The 19,122-nt window shown below is 31.2% G+C and overlaps 1 protein-coding gene across 1 annotated transcript in view; it reads left to right on the forward strand.

Moving 5' to 3' along the window:
• LOC143232396 (dynein axonemal heavy chain 2-like) overlaps nt 1-19,122 on the forward strand; it is a 228,744-nt gene that overhangs the window by 13,724 nt on the left and 195,898 nt on the right. The window contains 3 exon segments of the mRNA XM_076467790.1: nt 6,719-6,910; nt 9,316-9,453; nt 15,524-15,631. Of these exon segments, the coding sequence (XP_076323905.1) occupies nt 6,719-6,910; nt 9,316-9,453; nt 15,524-15,631 (438 nt within the window).

The following is a 19,122-nucleotide window of genomic DNA, read 5'->3' on the forward strand; positions in this document are numbered from 1 at the left end:
TATAATTTTAATACTCTTTTCTTAGTTATTGATCAGGAACAGGTTTTGAAATTATCATGTATTTAAGTACTAGATATTATGTTAATCTGCATCAAATAGTAGGACAGTCAACTGTCAAGGTCACAGTTAGATAAGTACTCTCTAGCTGTTGTAATATCTGGAATAGTGTCCTGTAGCCTCCATTACCCTGGTTACAGTTGAAGCCACTAGGGGTGCAAGACATTGGATCACTTCATTTAGTAGGTACCTTGTGCACCTGGTACAATGATAGAAGAGACCTGCTCAAGCTAATTGAGCACTGCAATCTGTAGCAAGAAATTACATCCAACTATAGTATTTTGCCAAGTGCAGTCTGTTGTATTTGATGAGACAAGGAATAAAACACAATGGCATGAAGGGCAGTCTTTATTAGAAATGAGGAGGACACCTCACCTGGTATGGAAAGTAAAATGCGACAGGTGACTTCTGAATGTCAGCACAGTACTGTCCACACCAAGAAGAGAGTATTCAGAGTGGCAGTGACAAATGTTAGGATTCTACTTTAAATTGGAAAAATTTTTTAATGTTAAGCATGATATGAAGAGATTAAAGAACAACTTTCTAAGTGTGTGTGAAACACTGGAAAGATTTTGGAACTGTTGTTTCAGAAGATATAAAGATAATTTATTCAGGAAGTCCAATGTATGAAAGCAGAATTGCTTTGATTTTTAAGGTAGAAACCTCAAAGTGTTTGTATAGACTTGGGGCAGTATTTGAAAGAATGATATTTGTGAAAATATAGACTAAACCGCTCAACATAATAATAGTAGAAGTCTATGCACTGACAGCTGATAATGAGGAGGAGGACATTGGTCATTTCTGTGAAGATCTTGATAAAGCAATAAATCAATGGAAACTGCAAGAAGTTTTCATAGTGATGGGAGATCTAAATGCCAAAGCTATTTGTGAGAAAGTGGAAACTATTATTGGACTCCATAGACTTTGACAAAAAAAAAATGAAAGAGAAAAGAAGTGGACTGATTGGTGTGTTGCAAATTATTAGGTCATAATGGCATATGATTTGAATGCTACTAGAGAAGAAGGTACATGAGGAAAAGTCCTGCAGTTAATGTTATAAACCAAATTTATTACATCATCATCAATAGGAGATTCAGGAATGCAGTGCAACAGTTGAAAGTTTACTTGGGGGCCTAATGCAGAATTCTCCATGTCCCTTTAACAAGTGCCATAAAGATAAAATTGAAGAAATTTAAGAAGTCAAAAACAAAGAAGAATCTTGATAATGCTTGAGTTAATAGAAGATAGAAGGAAGATGAAAACCCATAGAATGGAAGAGTGTAAAGAACTTGACAAAAGAATTCAATTAGTGTGCAATGAAGAAAAGGAAAAATGTCTTAACAAAAATGTATTTAAATAGAAAAACAAAAGAATAAAGATGTTACATAAATTTATAGGAATATCAAAGACATCATTGGTAAAGGAGGATGCACTGATAATGGATGCAGAAAAGCTAAGAATAGTGATGTAATTATGGAAGGAGAACAAGTATTGAAGAGATGGACAAAGTATATTGAAAATTTATTCCACAACAGTTATGAAGATGAGCCATCTACTAAGAAAACATGAACATATTAGAAAATCTTATGTCAGAAGTGTGAAGTTGAATGAGACACAATAAAGCTACAAATTTAAAGCCTAGTTTAATGTAAGTTTATCGAAATTGTTTTACAAGAAATTCTACCTTCATTGTAGGAATGCTTTTGTAGTGGACAATAAAAATGAAGAAAAACCTTTTCTTATGTCTTATGGATTATATCAAAGCTTTTAATAGAGTCAAACATGTGGAGTTAATGAAAATGCTGGGACAACTGGACATTGATGGTAAAGACTAGAGACTTTTAAGAAAACTATATTGTGACCAAACTGCAGCAATGAAGATAGAAAATGAATTAAGTGATTTTGTTTAGATTAAAAGAGATGTGAGGTTAAAGCTGTGTTTTTTCACCTGAATTGTTTAATTTGTATGGTGAAAAAATCCCTAGTCAGATTGAGAATTTATCAGAGCTGATTATTGACAGACAGTATTTGACAACTTGCATTATGCTTCCCTGATCTTCCACTCCATTTTTCCTTCCTCTGTGTCAATTTACCAATTTAAGTGGTATCTTTACCATTGTTTGTTTTCATGTTATGGTTTGCTACATCTCTTTCTGCCCTCCAACACCTGACTTCCTTCCTTACATGACTTTTTGACAAAGAGCTGTTGATATCCACCATTGCTGGTTCTCACACAGCATTATCTAGCACTTTCCATGTCTCAAAACTTCACCTTGTCTTCACATGTCTTTTCACCCTATTGTTTTGTTCCTTCCATGTTCACTGTACCCTATGTACTACTGCCCTCCCTGATCAAAACTTCAAAGTTGTCCTCCATGCTTTCACACTTCCACCTTTTGAGCCAGTGTCATCCTGTTTCTTATGTCATCTCTCCTTACAGACTTTTATTCTCCTCCTATTTGCACATGAACATCAACATTTGGTGCTTTTGATGTCTCTTGCACGTTATATAACAGGATCTATATCATCCTCTACCCTGATTGGTCTTTGTTTCTCCAAACGTTGGGCACACAGAATGAAGATGCTGCCTTTGCTCCATTTTCCTCCCTTCCATTTCTTTTCTTTACCATCACTCTGATCCACATTGCCTTTTATGTCCTTTCTTGGCTCTGTGTTCCTACTTAGCTTATATTGCACTCTTCTGTTGTTTCCATTTTTGTTTTTTCATTTATTGGAATCTTCTCCTTTCCCATGATATTTCTTTTATTGCCCTTATGGGTTGAATTTGTCTACCTTATATTTTCCTGTCTTCTGATGATTGCAATTCATTCCAAGTCTTCTACCATCAAATCTGTTACCTTACTGTGTCCTTGGCTGCCCAATTACATTGTTCATTAGAGGATATAGTTTGTGCCTGTATGTGGACCAATCCCCATACATTTATTTTGTATTATATTTGTCATCTGCTCTATATGTTACCATCTAACTCCTGTCACTGTATTGAGCTCCATAATTTTTCTATAAGAGGGTAGGTGCTTTTCTTCTTTACAAGGTTCTTCTTTCACAGATGTGTACCCTGTTCAGTAGTGAGGTTTGCCTGACCAGGTATATTTATTCTTAAACCTACACTGTATGACCATTCAGGTCATTGATGCCCACTGTTGAACTATGGGTGCTTTCTCCTGAGTGTGCTCAATTCCAATACAGCTGAGAGTAGAGTGGTGGTGTTTTGCTAATGTACATGGTGTATAGATATTCCTCCTACCACAGACCTGATGTACTATTCTATATGTTGCTTGGTTACATACTGGATGATTTATGTCAAAATACAGTCCATCCCACTCTCTGGGTACCCTTCTTACTACCATCACCTGGGTGCTGGTTCCTGGGGGTTGCTGGTATTGGCATAAGTCCTTACATGTGAGTGGCTCAGGTATCTTTCTCCTATCATGGACTGAGTGATTAATTTCCAATACCATCTGGTTCTGGATTGGAGTTGAACCCCCACATTACTGTCCACCTTCCCACTGTTGCTTGAATGTCAATTCTTAGGGGTACTGGTGTTGGTTGTGTTGAACATGCATGTGTAATGATGAGAGTTTTTGGAATGGAAGATCTTCCCTTCTGGTTCCTATGTCTTTGGTGGACAATAGAGGACTCTCTTTCTACCAGAAGTTGAATATTCTTGTCACTATCATGTTGGTTGAGGTTGAACTTCCCTTTACTACTGCACTTTAGCTACTTTATATCAGGGATTCCTTCCTGTAAATTCTGGTGTCCTTTCTATGATTATGCTATCATTATGACATGATTTTCAAAGATGAAGAGGATACTCTTTGAGAAATGGTGTGAGCTCCTATGGGTGTGTCCTATATACTCTTTATTCACTCACCCCATGACCTTCCTTTAGGTGCTTTTTGAGGGGAGTTTGTCTAAGTCAGGGGTTCCCAACCTTTTGGCACTCGCGACATGAAAATGTAATTGATGAAATAAAATTAATGTTATCCCAAGCTACTTCTAACAAGGCTACTCGACTCCCCTGCCAAGGCCAACCCACCGGTTGGGAACCCTGGTCTAAGTACTGTTACATTGGTCCTTCCACCAGGTCAGAGTGGTATTCTAGCTATTTTGTGACTAGAAAAATGTATTGAGTTGGTAATTAATATTCTTCTATGCTGTAAATGCATTTCTGGTAGATTATTTCCCCCTATTTCACTTTCCACCTTTCTTTTCCAGTTGTGGTGTCTTTTCCTTTTATTTTACTCAATCATGAAGTGAAGTTGGGCTAAGCTGCAAAGAAGGAATCAGCTGTGCTAGGAGTTATGTTTCACTCCTGTTGGTGGAGGGTTGTCACATGCTTATTTGCATGCTATCATGCAGGTGCCTCACATGGAAACGTGATGGAAGATGAAAGTTTCATGGCTAATGGCAAGCAAAAAATGTACACATGTAGAGGGCAGTAAAAAAATCAGGAAAAGAGATTGTGTGAGAGGGGGTAAAACCTATTGGAAATACATTATCAGTGTAGAAAATCTTAACTTTCATTAACTATAAGTTTATATTTTGATAGAAGTTGTTATCCAAAATTCTCTGAATTGTGGTAAGGCTGATTATATGTCTTGTGATTGCTTGCTGTTAATTTTTCTTCTGCATTTGACTTTGGTTTTCAATAAAGTTGCTTATTTCTAACTGTGCTAATTATGATTTGGTGATAATCATTTTTGGTTATATGTTTCATGACTGTAGTTAAATACTATTTATATTGAATGGGATGTCAAGTTTGATTGGTTCAACTAGAGCACATGTGCAACAGTAAGTTTTCTTATACCTTTATTATCTGAGTTAAACCATTCCATCTTAGACTACTGTATTTTTCCACCCCAACTGTGGCCAAGCATTTAATTTTATATAAACATTAGTTCTTGAGATACTCTGATTAATCTAAGAAAGCCTTGATTTAAACTATGATCAATAAAAATGTTATAAATTGGATTATTTGTGCATGAAAAAGTGTAGTGTTAATAAATTTTAATTTTCTTTGATGATCTGTACTTTTAGTATTCAGTTTATATGTTTCATGCTACAGAACAGTTTCTCGCAAGCAGAGAGCAACTTGAAATTTTTGCGTTGTTTTTAATACTGTAGATAATACTACAATTGGAAATTCTTAATATTTCAATATATTAACTTGTGTTTTTTGATAAGTGTCTGGCTTGTGACACTCACAGGAAGAAAATATCTGATTATGTGTGATTAATTTTATCCATAGATGCTGATAGGTAATTGTAAAATGTTGGCATTTTAATAAAGAGTCTTACATACTTAAATTAAACATTACTTAACATTAATTTTGGTGTTTTAATCTGCATTTGTTTATTTGTATTTTATTTATTTCATTACTTTCTAAATAAAACTTTTTTTTCATATTTGTCAGACAAAATTTATATCTATTTTGTTACTTATGATTATGTACAATCCACTTAGGAGAATCTTGGTTTGGATGTAATATATCTTTTATACTACAAGAAAGACAGTTAGCAAAGGCTACATTCAAAACACAATCATCTATCGTCTGAAAGAAAATACTAATCTTAGCATTATAATAGAACAAACTATTATGACCTGTGCTTTATAAGTATTGCAACAATGGAATGTAACTGTATGTTCTAAGTGAATAATATGATATAAAGGCTTATTTTCACACAGAGGAAGGTGTATTTTAAAATGTCTGAAACTTATTTTTTCCTTGTATTATTCCATTATGTTGTGTGTTCTGACTACTGACTAATATTTGCTGTTATTTGTTAATTTTGTAAGTTTCCTATTTCTTTGAATGTAACAAAAAAGCAATATAAATTCACAAAATTGTAGTTGGAAACATTTATGTCAAAATATCAAGAGTATTGAACTGTATGAAAATACTGAAGTATTCCCATGGTATGGTATGTGTGAAGCTTTAACTAGAAGACACACATGCAGCTTTGTTTGAAGTTACTTGTATAACTTGTGATGATTATGCTTTAATTCATTGTATATTCTGCACATAATATTGATTAATGTTTATTTAACATTTATACATTTATTTATACATTTTGTAGGATTAATTTATAGTGTTAGCATAACCTTATATCTTTTAATAAATTATTGTATGTGAACATGTGGTATTAAGTATATGAAGCTAAGTAACAACGCATAGTTGCACACATGTATATGATATGTATTCCAATCTGTTGAAAAGTGTTATGGATAGATAGGAAATTAGTTTTGTTATATAAGTATATTTTAGTATTTTTATAAAATGAAAGATAAATTTCTAGTGAGATCATGTTTGCCAGATAATAAATTTCTCAAGCTTAAGTGTTATACCATAGAAGTATTAATAATGCTCAAGTGAAATCCTCTCTAGAGATTTAAAGCAAGATATTATTTTAATGAAATAACTCGTGCTATTTTTTGCAACTTAAAACAGCTCTTAGATTCATTTTCATCTTACATGACAATTTGTTTAAACTAACTTTCTGAACTGAATTAGCCTGCTTTAATGAATTTAATATGGTACAGCAAAACTTAATTGAATATATTTTTAACTTTTAACATGTATATACATAGTACTACTCATTAAATAGAAATTAGTATTGAGTTTATATATTTCATGTTGCAGAACAGTTTCTCACAAGCAGAGAGCAACTTGAAATTCTTGTCGATTCTGAAAGAGCCATGTGAAAAATTAGCTTCTTCACCTCTCAGTGATATACCAGTCAGACTACCCTATCTTCTGAGTTTGATAAGAATTATTTGGGTCAATTCTCCTTTTTATAATAGTCAGAGTCAAATCACAGGTCTATTTCGTAAAGTGAGTGCTATTTGTGTTCTTGCTATGATATTGATAATACTACTTAGTTATAAACATCTACCTAATATATTATTTGTTATGGTGACGATAAAAGTTCACTGATTATGCATGTGGTTTTTTTATTATTTCATCAGACCTATATATCTTTAAAATTACTTGTTTTACATATAATAAGCAGTAAATTTATATCTTAATTTGTGCTTCTAAAGTACTTTTGGTGTTTTGTGTTAAAATATCCATCACAGTGACATATGTCATATATGTTAGGTTGGTTTTTGAAAAAAAATCTTTTAATATCTTAGCTCAATTTTACATATAAATAATAAGGGACATTTATAGTTATAACACAATTTTATTGAGCTCAATAAACAATAAATTTGAGGCCTATTTTAAATTTAAATAGAAAGAGGTAAAAAATTGATACTTCCTTTACTGATCTTATTATAAAGTTTATTTTTAATGATAATGACATCCAGTACTGTGCAAAAGTGTCAGGACAAAGTCAAAAATTATATTTTAGACTACTTTCGAGGAACAATGGAAGGTAAATCACAGGTGAAACATAAACATTTTATTAATCTTCATATTTAGTACAACAGAAACTCAGTGGAAGTGCTTGAATTTGACAAACAGTTAATATTTTATTTTCCAGACAATCCTTCAAGTATTGTTTCAACATATTTAATCAAAGTGACCTTTGATATTTTACTTTAAATATATCTAATACACTCCCATATATGTTTTTGAAAATAACTTTTGGTTTAAGTTTTTGATTTGTCAAATCTCAGATCTGTTCAGTTAGGTTGAGAATGGGGCCTATGGGGGATCATTGCATTAGTTGAACAACTCTAGCAGCTTCTTTCGTAGCTAAGTAATTTCTGCATGGGTTGAATGAATGTTTGGGTTCATTATCTTCTTGGTAGTAGAAATCTTTACCAATAATATGCACACCATTAGGTATACCATGATGGATCAGTATCTGAGAGTATTTAAGCTGGTACATTATTCCATCTATTTCATGAATATCTTCTGTCATCTTAGCAGATAAACAATTCCAAATCATCATAAGGCCTCCCACATGCTTCATGGCAGGTGTTATGCATTGAGGTAAGTGTATTTCACCTTTCTTCTGCTGGATGTACAATTTATGTTTCAAGTTAAATATTTCAAACTTGGACTCATCCGTCCATAACACTTTTTTCCAATCTTCAATAGACCAGTTTTTGTACCCTTTAGCAAATTTCAGTCTCTTGACAATACTTGGAGATTGAAGAAAAAGGTTTTTTTTAACTGCTACTTGACCAAATATTCCATTCTTGTTGAGTCAACTTGATACTGAAGGTTGCATAAACAAAGATTCTTCACATTATTATTATTGAGTTTTGGTTTTGTTTCCTTTCCTTTCCTATTTTCACATTTACTTGTCTCGGCCTCACAATCTATTGTGTACCTGACAGTGTTTAAGGAACATTTCAAGTCTGCATCAATTTGTTTAATAGACCAACCAGCATCACGTAAATATTTTGCGCAAACTTTCTGATCTACTGATAATTCTATACAGTTTTTGGGCTGTGGCATGACAACAAAACCTAACATACATAATGCTAAAAGCTGTTTTTGTCTAGGTTTATTTGTATAGCACTATTAAATTGATTTCTTCTGGCATATAGTGGTACCCATAAAAATATAAAGAGTGATAAAATATTCTCTTATTCTAACATTTTTGCACAGTATTGTAGGAAATATATTTTTGGGCAGGTGTAAATCTACAACATACTTGCTTAAGTTATAAGAATATCAAAAACATTTTTATATTCTGTTTTCAATTTTGTTTTAAGTGGTCTCATTCACATAACATCACAACTAAACACTTGAAAATTTAAACTTTTCTTCTTATAATGTAGCTCTGGATGCTTTTGTTTTATAACTAATTTCAAAGTTTTTAAAATTAAAACACTTCTGTAAAAACAACTTGAATAAAGATGTTGTGAGGATAATTAATATGTTATTTGGGATGAGATAAACAATGCTATGTTTTTTTTCACATTTGTACAACATTTAAAAAAAAATTGCTCTAGCTAACTTAAAAACCAGACATTGGCCCTTGGAAGTGAAAATATTTCAAAGCCACAAATAAAAGTATTTAAAGTAAAGAAGAGAAAATTTTATTATTACAGATATATGATCCTACACAACTGAAATAATGTGTAGTATGTCAATTTTGATATCATAGTTCAGCTTGAAAATTTTTGTCTATCAGTTCTGCATGTAGAATAACATTTGTCCTCATTTTTTTATTTTTCTTTAATAAAAAATAACTGTTGTGTGTTTTTTCACAAATTCAAAAATATATTTAGCTCAGATAATATATTTACTGTTACATATAATGTTGATTTAAATTTTAGGTTAGTCAAGAATTAATCAAAAAATTCTCAAAGGAAATTCAGTTAGACAAACTTTTTAAAGGATATGCCCATTCAACAAATAAAACTGTTGAACAGTGCATTGACTGTTGCAACACATGGAAGGATACTTACCAACAAGTAAGATTATTTTCATATTCTGAACCAGTTTTAGTTAATGACATCAATACTGCTGAAAGCAGAAGAGAGAGGAAAAATAGTTTGAGAAAATATGGTGCTAAAATGTAAAACAAAATGATACAGAAGAAAGTAAAATTGTCCACAAACTCTTCACCTCTAAATACTTTAACCACTTAAATGTATTGATATATATTCGTGTGCATATGTTTTTTCATTTAGGGCTTTGAGTCATTTTGTCTGTTTTTCATAATTTACTAATGTATAAGGACAGAAACTTTCAGGTTAATTTAATTGAAAAGAAAAAGCAGTAATGTGAAACATTTGATTAAATTGAAAAACAAAACACTTAAATAGAGGTTTTGATCTAAGGTAGCATGTAGTTATTTTGTTTGAATTCATCATTAACTTTTCATTTTCCATGAAGATTAAAAATAGTAGGTGAAACAATTTGCTTAAAGTATAAAATATTTTAGCTGATAAAGCATGGTATTTAGTACTAATTTTTTTGTTTTATTATGTCATAAGAAGGATGTCCAGCAAAGATGAAGTGATTAAAATTATTATTAGTATTGTTGTAGTTTACAGAAATACCACACTCATATTAAACTAAAAGAACTTGTTTGTTACTAACAATAAAAACCTGATAAAATATCATGATTACATATTTTTGTTTATAAACATTGATTGTTTACTAATTATGAAATTTTGGAAACTGTATAAAAACATTATTATTTTTTGCATTGACATGTTACTATGATTGGTTTTAAAATATTTTACAATTCTTTTTTAATTTCACTTTTGTACCAACCTAAGACTGGAAACAAAGCACCTAATGTTGCTTAGAACATTACTATTTTGTAGTTGATAATACGGAAACAAAGAGCACTGCTTATGTTTTTAATTATATATTTTTAAAATACACAAAAGATATAAACAATAAAATTGAATTTATTTTAGTAATATTATTATTATTTATTTTACTCTTTGTAAGTTTTAAAATTAATATAATGTTTTGCATTTTACTTTTCTTGTTATACATAATGTAAAGAAATATTATTAATGAAATTCTTGCTTTTCAACATTTGTATGAATATCAGAAGACTAGGGACAAAACTTAATACATAACTTGTTTTTCAGTTTGAGTCTTTTGAAGTAAAAAACTTAAAGATAAAAGAAATTACTTCTTTCAAATTAATACTTTTTTCTCAAAATACTCTTAAGTTGGTGAACAACATAAAGGATATTGTATTGCATTATGTTTTTTTCAAACTAAATCAATCAAATTTACAAAACATTTGGGAAAAAATATTTTATTTATTATCATTATTCCTTTGGATTATGTAAATAATAGCAACAGTGTGAAGTTACCTTTTCTTTACCATAATATTTTTACATAAATGTAATATTTCTTTACATTTTCAGAACAGATAACATCTGAACATAGAGTAAAAAGTAAAGTATTTTACTTCTCATGCAAAGATATAAAGTATAGATACAATGTACTGGGAAATGTTTGTTATTAATTATTATGTGCTCTCATAATTAGTAAGATGTTATCATATTATCTACATAATATTTATTTCTTACTTCTCTTTTAGAATACATAATGTATAGACACACTGCAAAGAGATTTGTTTGTATTCAATCATTATATATCTTTCATAAAATGTGGTTTCCAACGTTTGTGTAAATGTAATTTTTTTTGTTTTTTTTTCTTCCAAAATCCATAAATTGTAGACACAATGTGAATAGAGTTGTTTGTTTTTAATCTTGGTGTACTCTTTTAGAAGGTCATTAAGAAATGTAGCTTGTAAATAATATTGTAACTACCCAGTTCTAACCATACTCTTCTATAAGAGTACTTTGTAGATAAAGTAATAGAACTATACATTGATTAAGAGACAATTCTATGGGCTTCTAGTGTTTTTTATACCCATAGGAGATGTATCCTTAATATGTGTGAACTTCTTAATTCCCACTTTTCATTGGGTTTCCTCTTGACCAATACCTACAGCTGTGTTAAATTTTTGTTGTCATTCCTGTGATAGTGACCAATGCAGCTTACCCTTCACTCTAGAATCATTTCTGCCAGTACTATCTTGTTATTTAAACTGCACTTTTTATTGAAGCAACATTAATAAAACAGTTAGAAGTCTGTGTGCATATAAAATATTTTATTAAGAATATTCCATCATGACCAAGTGATACAGTGGGTTCACCAAGTTTCCATCTGTTATGATATCCAAGTTAGTGTTTGTGAAATTCATTTACTATAAATAATTCATCCTGTCATGAATATTTCAGTTAAATCCAATGAAAAACAATAAGTAAAGCTGTATTTTCTCTTGGATATGCTGTGAGGTTTTCTGTTACTTGTATCCTTCAATGAAAATTCACCTCCTGCCACACATTTCAGTGTTGAAACTGAAATATTCTCGTAGTGGAATTAATAATAATAATGGGTGCATTGTAGCTTCAAATAATAACATACAGGTCAGTAACCGTTAATAAGCTCATATCACAAGATTTTAACATTTATATCACATCCTTTGTTTCTATTAATATGTTACTAAATAATTATGTTTTTTGTGTAATTGACCCACTTTGTATTAAACAACATTCAATAATGACTTATGTGATGTTCATACAGACAGTAAGACCACAGACATATATTTATTTGTGCATGTATACTGCCATATACATATAACATCATTACACATTGTCACATACACTAATAGGTTGCTTGTGGCTCTAGTGCAAATTACTTAGTATAAACTGCTCAGATTACATCGTGCAAGCTACATCTCCATAGCCATGGCATGATAATATGTTTCCATTTAGTAGCCATCAAACTCAACTCATTGTTTTCTTTCTGGGCATAACAAAATAGAATATCATTGAAAGAATTCAGTTAAACTAAGACTTTTCTGACAGAATTATTGTAAGTCAGTATAAATATTTGTGATATTACTTTTTCAAATATAACTATACACTAAAATGAAACAACTCTCCCTCACTGCAAAGTTAAACACAACCCAGTACTAACTACTGTGCCAGATTGTGGATCTAAGGTTACATGGTTTGTGTCTAGTTTCTGCCAAAAAAAATAATTATGTTTGGCACTTTAGTGTTGTTGGTGCATTATAAGAGTAAATTTAAGCCCAGTTTTTGATCAGAGTAGCCCACAAGTTAGCAGAGGGTCTTGTTAACTAGTTACCTTCACTTTAATCTATTACTTCAGAATTAGGAACAGATAGTGCAGATAGCCCTTAAATAGCTTTGTGCAAAATCCAACGAACAACAATCCTCACTGCATGTGAAGAAGTCATACACTCTTTATATGGGAAAAGATTTAGTGAGGACTCTGTGGTATTATTTCAAGAGCTTTCACCATTTATCCAGATCAGGTAAGCAATTATTTTAAAATGTTCACTGACATTTCCCTTCCAAGAATATTGTTCAATAGCTTAAAAAACAAGAGTTACAAAACCCTTTCAATTAATTTTTTAAACTCCAAGCATTCTTCTTCAATTGTGCAAACTTTTGATGCACAAGACTTTACATCTATGGCACCAACCATCTTAATTTGTGTTAATCAAGTAGCTATCATCTAATAGCCTATGAATGTATTTTATTGTGAAAAGATATCCATAGAATATTTATTTCACTTAAACAATAGGTTTTTTGACCAAATAATAAATAATAACTTCTGATCAGAGTTAAACAAAGTTCTTAGCACGTACCTAAAAATCAGCCTGGCCATCAGTATAACTAAATATACTTTTCTCATCTTCCTACTTATAAAAACTAGAATACGTTGTTTTATCAGTTGGATGCCCTTGCTTTTAACAATATTTTAAGTCATAAACCCAATAACATCTCGCAAGTTTCAGCCAGTTTAGGAGAATTAAATTAGTCCTAAGTACAAATTATAAGCTAACAGTGCTAAATATTTTTTACAATAAATATACAATAATAATAAATGACAAATATTTCGTGATCAAGTGGTAATAATAAAATGTAGTTCAGAAAGTAAGTAATGATATTTCTTGCAGTCCCTAATTCTTCAATCATCTGACTATCTTAGTTACACATGAATTGAGTTGTATTTTTCCATTATAATGCATAAATTATACCTTACAAACCACCCAATACCTCATAAAGCAAGAAATACTACATATTTTTGGTCAATGATTTTTCATTCACATGATTTTTCTAGATGATTATGGTTGTTTTTGATCTCAGCTGTTTGATCAAGAATTTAACAGCAGCAGTTCAATCAATTGTATTCATATTTTGTCACTATTTTTGTCACCTATGTCACTCTTGGATGCATGTGACTTCTGAAGGTAGCTTTGTAGTGAAGTCACACTCTACTTCTCTTACAGAAAGTTAAGCGTATCTAGGTTCTCAGGAGATCTCTGATCATTGGACAGGGGTTGAAATGTCCCTCCACATCAACCTTTTGAAATTTCTTGCACTTTGTCATGCCTTTGATCATTTCTTACCTTTAGTACAAGACCATTTGCTCATGATCCATTCTGATAATTTGACTATTGGCTCATACTTCAGTTGACAAGGAGGCACATGTTCTAATTCACTTTTTTTTTGAATGCTATATCTCATTTTCTTGGCTCAGTCTCAGCAAATTTGTCTTCTTGCTTATCACATTCTCAATGCTCTGAACCTTATAGCAGATTTATTATCTTTTTGAAATAAGATTCTTCATACAGAGTGGTCTCTTGCTCCTCAAGTGTATGAGTGGTTATGCTCCCTGTTTGGTACTTCTTTTCTGCAGGCATTTACTAGCAATTTCACTACCAAACTACTGCTTTTTTTTTTAGTTTCCATTTTTACATTCTTTGACTTTGGTGGTGAATGACTTCATTCAGGAGTGGACCAATCTATCTTTACCGTTGTAGTATTGATGAAAATACTGTATCTAGCAAAGTACTTTTCATAGATATTACAGCTCTCTTGTACAATTGTATATTTTCATTGACTGACACTTCCTTATGGTAATAAGTCCTTAGAGCTATGGAAAATGTCATTTCCATAATAAAAAGGTATAATAAGTTTAATACTACAAGAGTAGGAGTAAAATGCAATACAGATGTTAGCAGAAAACACCATAATAATATGTCCTGTAATTACAATATCAACATTTTCTCTGTTATTTTTAGGAGAAACTGATTCTGTTAGAAAAATGGTCCCTTGAGTAGCAGGAGATTCATCAAAGTATTTATCACAGAGTAGTTCTGAGTTCCTTTTGTAACTGAGTTTGTGAGAGTGAAATATAGAGACCGAACAAAATGTAGAACACAAATGAATAATCTTTATTATTAAAAGTAACATAGTGTGAGTACGTGCTTGTTTAACAATCTTTGTTTGTTTTATTGGTTTGGAGATAGCTTCTGTCTGACTGATGTGGCTGAGGTCATCTGTCAGACTTATTTCAGCTTTGAATTACATGCTTGAAAGATAGCATCAGGTTTTTTTCAGAGTGAGTAGTGTTACCCAGGTGATTAGTTATTCTCAATAAACTTAAAGGAGACATTACAACTGATACCATCCATTGGCAGACCAGGAGTTACCTAAAGAGAATAACAAAGAACAAATGCTGCTAGAACCAAAGTAGTTTAACTAGTTTCTTGACCACATGATATATGAAATCTACACATATTAAAATGACTGACAACTTTTGAATAATACCATCTGAAAGAAAAAAAAGGGTTATAAAATGCATTATGTGCTGACATACTATACAGCTAATAATAATGTGAATATTAGTGCTTATTATCATTGTTCCTTTTAACTGCATAAAATCAATAGATATAATGTAGGAGAGTTTAGTTTTTTTTACAGTCATCTGGTATGGTATTCTGTTTGTGCAATTTGGAATTAATTTGGATAAAACTGTTTTCTTACAACAGAATTGCACTGGATATGTAATTTGAAAGCAATTTATATTTTTCCTTTAAACAGTTTTAGTTTTTACACTTTGTTTGGAAAACATTAAAAATTTGTTTCCTGTCAAGTTTTATAAGGTAATATTTTTCTCTTCTTACAGGCAGCCAAAATGCATCACAGTCTTTCTTCATTTGGCTGGGTTTTAGATAAAACAGGAATATTTGCAGAAATGGATGCTTTTATGCAAAGATGTAAAGATGTGATTGAGGTAATCAGATGTATGAAAGAATATTTTGTTTCAACATTATGAACTTAATTTCTAAGTACCAAATTTTTCCAGTGTTTCATACTGTAAGAGTACCATTTTGAACTTGTTTTAAATGCAATTTGAAATTTGATTAGGATAAAAGGATACATTGTTTATTGATCTTTAAAGACAACTTAATGTACTAGTTGTTAAAACAAACTTTTGAGTAAAAGTAAGTGAAGAACATGTATAATAATATTCTAACTATGTTAGCTATATTCAATGTAAGTTTGGCATACAGCTGGATTAGAGTAATCCAAGGATTAACTAAACATTCAGTTACCTGTTATTCATATTAATAAGATGTTTGTGGACACACTATATGTAAGGATAGTTGTAGTGATTTATTGCAGGTGGAAAGAAAGAGATAAGACCCAATACAAAGTTCTAATAACATTAAAACAGGACCCTAGGTTAAAGTCATTACATGTTCATGGTCTTTTTTGTAAGTTACATATGACTGAGTAATCTCAGCATAATCAAAGACTGAAATTTAGATTTAGTAAAGCTACAGCTAGGTCAGCATTACCAGATTTATAACTTTTGACTTTGTTTCTTGTTACTTGGCAAGTAGTATGTATTAGTCTCAATGATGGCCTCTCAGTACACTTCTAAAACATATACACAGTATCAATGTATGTATGTTTTTGTTATTGAGTTTGATGTATATTATAAATCACTACAGTTCTTCAGCTTGTTCAGACTACAGTCCAATAAGAAGTGAGCCCAGACTGCATTTAAGTTATGTCTTTTCTTTTTATTTCTGTGTACCCCTTTAATGAACACTCAATGTACCATCAGGTTTTTCATTCCTTCGTATAATCTTAAGGTTGATGCTGCTTTTTCCAGTTTGTTGGATGAAATTTCTAGTAACTAGAGGTAAACAATTTACAGCTCTCTAACAACTACCATTACTCCAATCACTTTAGCAAGTTGAGAATCAAACTGCTTTTTAGACAGTTTCAACTTCTCATTTTTTCAGTTTGAAATTATCCAGAAACTGGGAAAAAGAGAGAGAGCCATTTAGGTCTATCAAAAACTAAATAGTGATTAAGACTCTCACTAAATATTTCTACTCCACCTTAGTCCAAAATGCCTTTTGTGATAGTAAAAGTTAGCAAAAGTACAAAGAAGAGAAATGGGCAGTTTTAACTGCATCTTGATTTTATATCAAAGAGGCAAAAGTAGTCAGATTTTCATTTATTTTGTGAGAGGTCTTCAGCATAACTACACACAAACATTTTCTTAAAATTGTTAATTTACAGCTCAATATATGCTTCTTTCTGCTGCAGCAGGTTTGACATGCTTATATGTCATTTTGTGTGAAACCTCTCTACTCATATGCTTGCTAATGTTTCATTGGGATAGAACATCTTACATTCATTAGCCTGAGAGCTGGAGGAGTATTTACATCAATAAATGTAAAAGTTAGTGGGGTCTTATCTACGTTTTGCTCCAAAATGTCTTTCATGAGAGCAAGTTTAACATTGAAGTTTATTATGTTATAGAAAGAGAGGGAGAGAAAAAAGAAAGCCCAACTGTTTGACAGTCAGAGCAAGAACAATTGATTTGACCATTGTTCAGTGCTAAGTTTGAAAAAAAAGATGAAAGCAATCATGTCAGCACTGGTTAACCCATCAAGAGTTCAGATTTCAATATAGGGTGGTGACTGGTGAAGTCTGCATTTTCTTAAAATCCTCAATATATAGCTGAATGTAAAGATGTAAGACATACTATCTAAAATAGAATTTTTTCTTCTGTAGCAGTCGAGGTGGACTATACTACTAAATAGAAAACTCTTCCACATACAAATGTGAATATTTGAATTATAACAGTAGTGAAGGGAGGTAATTATTGTACAGAGAATCAATGTGACTGTAGCTGTACATGTGTTCCTTAATTCAGGTTAAGTCAGCCAATGAATCTTTACCCTTGAAATGTTCTCCCATGTGCATCATTGTGTTAAGAAAAGAGGATGAAATTATTTATTTTAACAATGGGAATACCATTCTTTCATGTTCCTCTGTTGTTCATGTATTGCATAAGTATTCCCGAGTACTGTGATCAAGATATTTTTCTCTCTACATGTTGGGTGCTTGAGAACTTATTATGATAAATTGCCTTCCTTAAGACATTCTCACTGACTAGAATAAAATAAAATTATAGACTATAGGTGGTTGTCTTCAATAACACTGCTACAGCAGAAACCTTATAGAACTGATTATATTTGAAACATAGTATTACCTGTAGTTTTATGTGACTTGAGAAGTTCACAAGCTACTGCATTTTCTTTTAACTCTTAAGAGCATTATAGTGACCAACATTCCAAGTCATGTTCATTAATTTTAATTTTTCACTTATACACGTGCGGTGAGAAGGAGAAAGCCATAACACTAAATCAGATGATGTTCTACAACTTTTGTTACAGACTACTCGAGATTTTGTTTTGGTGTTTCATAATGCTCCTAAACTTTCATACTTTCCCAGAAATAAAATATTACTTCTTTAACTTTGTCTGTATGTAACCATCCAATTTTATATTCTGTGTAAAAGTTTAATAACTGTATTAAATGGACAAGATGGTTACATTAATAAACACAATTTCCTTCAGTATCTTGCAGTTATACTTTGAGTATTTTCTTACATCAGAGTGTACTCTCACAGATGTAGATAGATGCTTTTATTAACTTTTGCATTTTTACTTGAGATTTTATGAATGTTTAACATACACACTGTATAACACATATACATACACAGTAGCAGATTTAGAAACAGTTTTGGTAATTTGATTGATAGACTATAATTTATTCACTATTCACTACATTCATACAACCATGTTGCAATGTAGGGATATGCAAATATAAAGCTACCGATGCAAAATGAAAGTAATCAATTCAAGACACCTGAAAGTTTCATGAAGATAACAGTAAATAAATACTGCTGCTTTCTACATCTTTCTAGCAGACAGACATAAACATTATTTATGTTTTTTCTTCATTGCATACAGATGATAAAATCTTTCATATACAGGCCTATTATCCAATAACCTGTTTTTCCATACATATGTGTAATGGATGACACATATGCATACTCCCTTGATACTTTCATCAGAGGAAGGTTATAGGAATTTCTCATGTCAACTCCAAACTAAAAGCTATAAGCAGCAATACATCTATCTGTTTGTTAAAGCATTTATGATATTTCCAACACTGTTAACAGTGTTATGGATATTTTACAGCTTTTAATGTTTAAAGACTTTTTAGTTATCACCATGCACTATTTCTAATAATACTTAATTGGCTGTTACAAAATGCTTTAAAGAGATTTCACCATAAAATTTCACATGCTCACTTGGAAAGTTATAAATGCAACTTTCTTCTAAAATTTACTTTCCTTGTCTCACACTACTGCTGTTACTTGACTGCTCAAGTTACCTTACTTTATCCATTTAA

This window comes from Tachypleus tridentatus, chromosome 1 (genome assembly GCF_004210375.1).
Source record: "Tachypleus tridentatus isolate NWPU-2018 chromosome 1, ASM421037v1, whole genome shotgun sequence".
Lineage (NCBI taxonomy): Eukaryota > Metazoa > Arthropoda > Merostomata > Xiphosura > Limulidae > Tachypleus > Tachypleus tridentatus.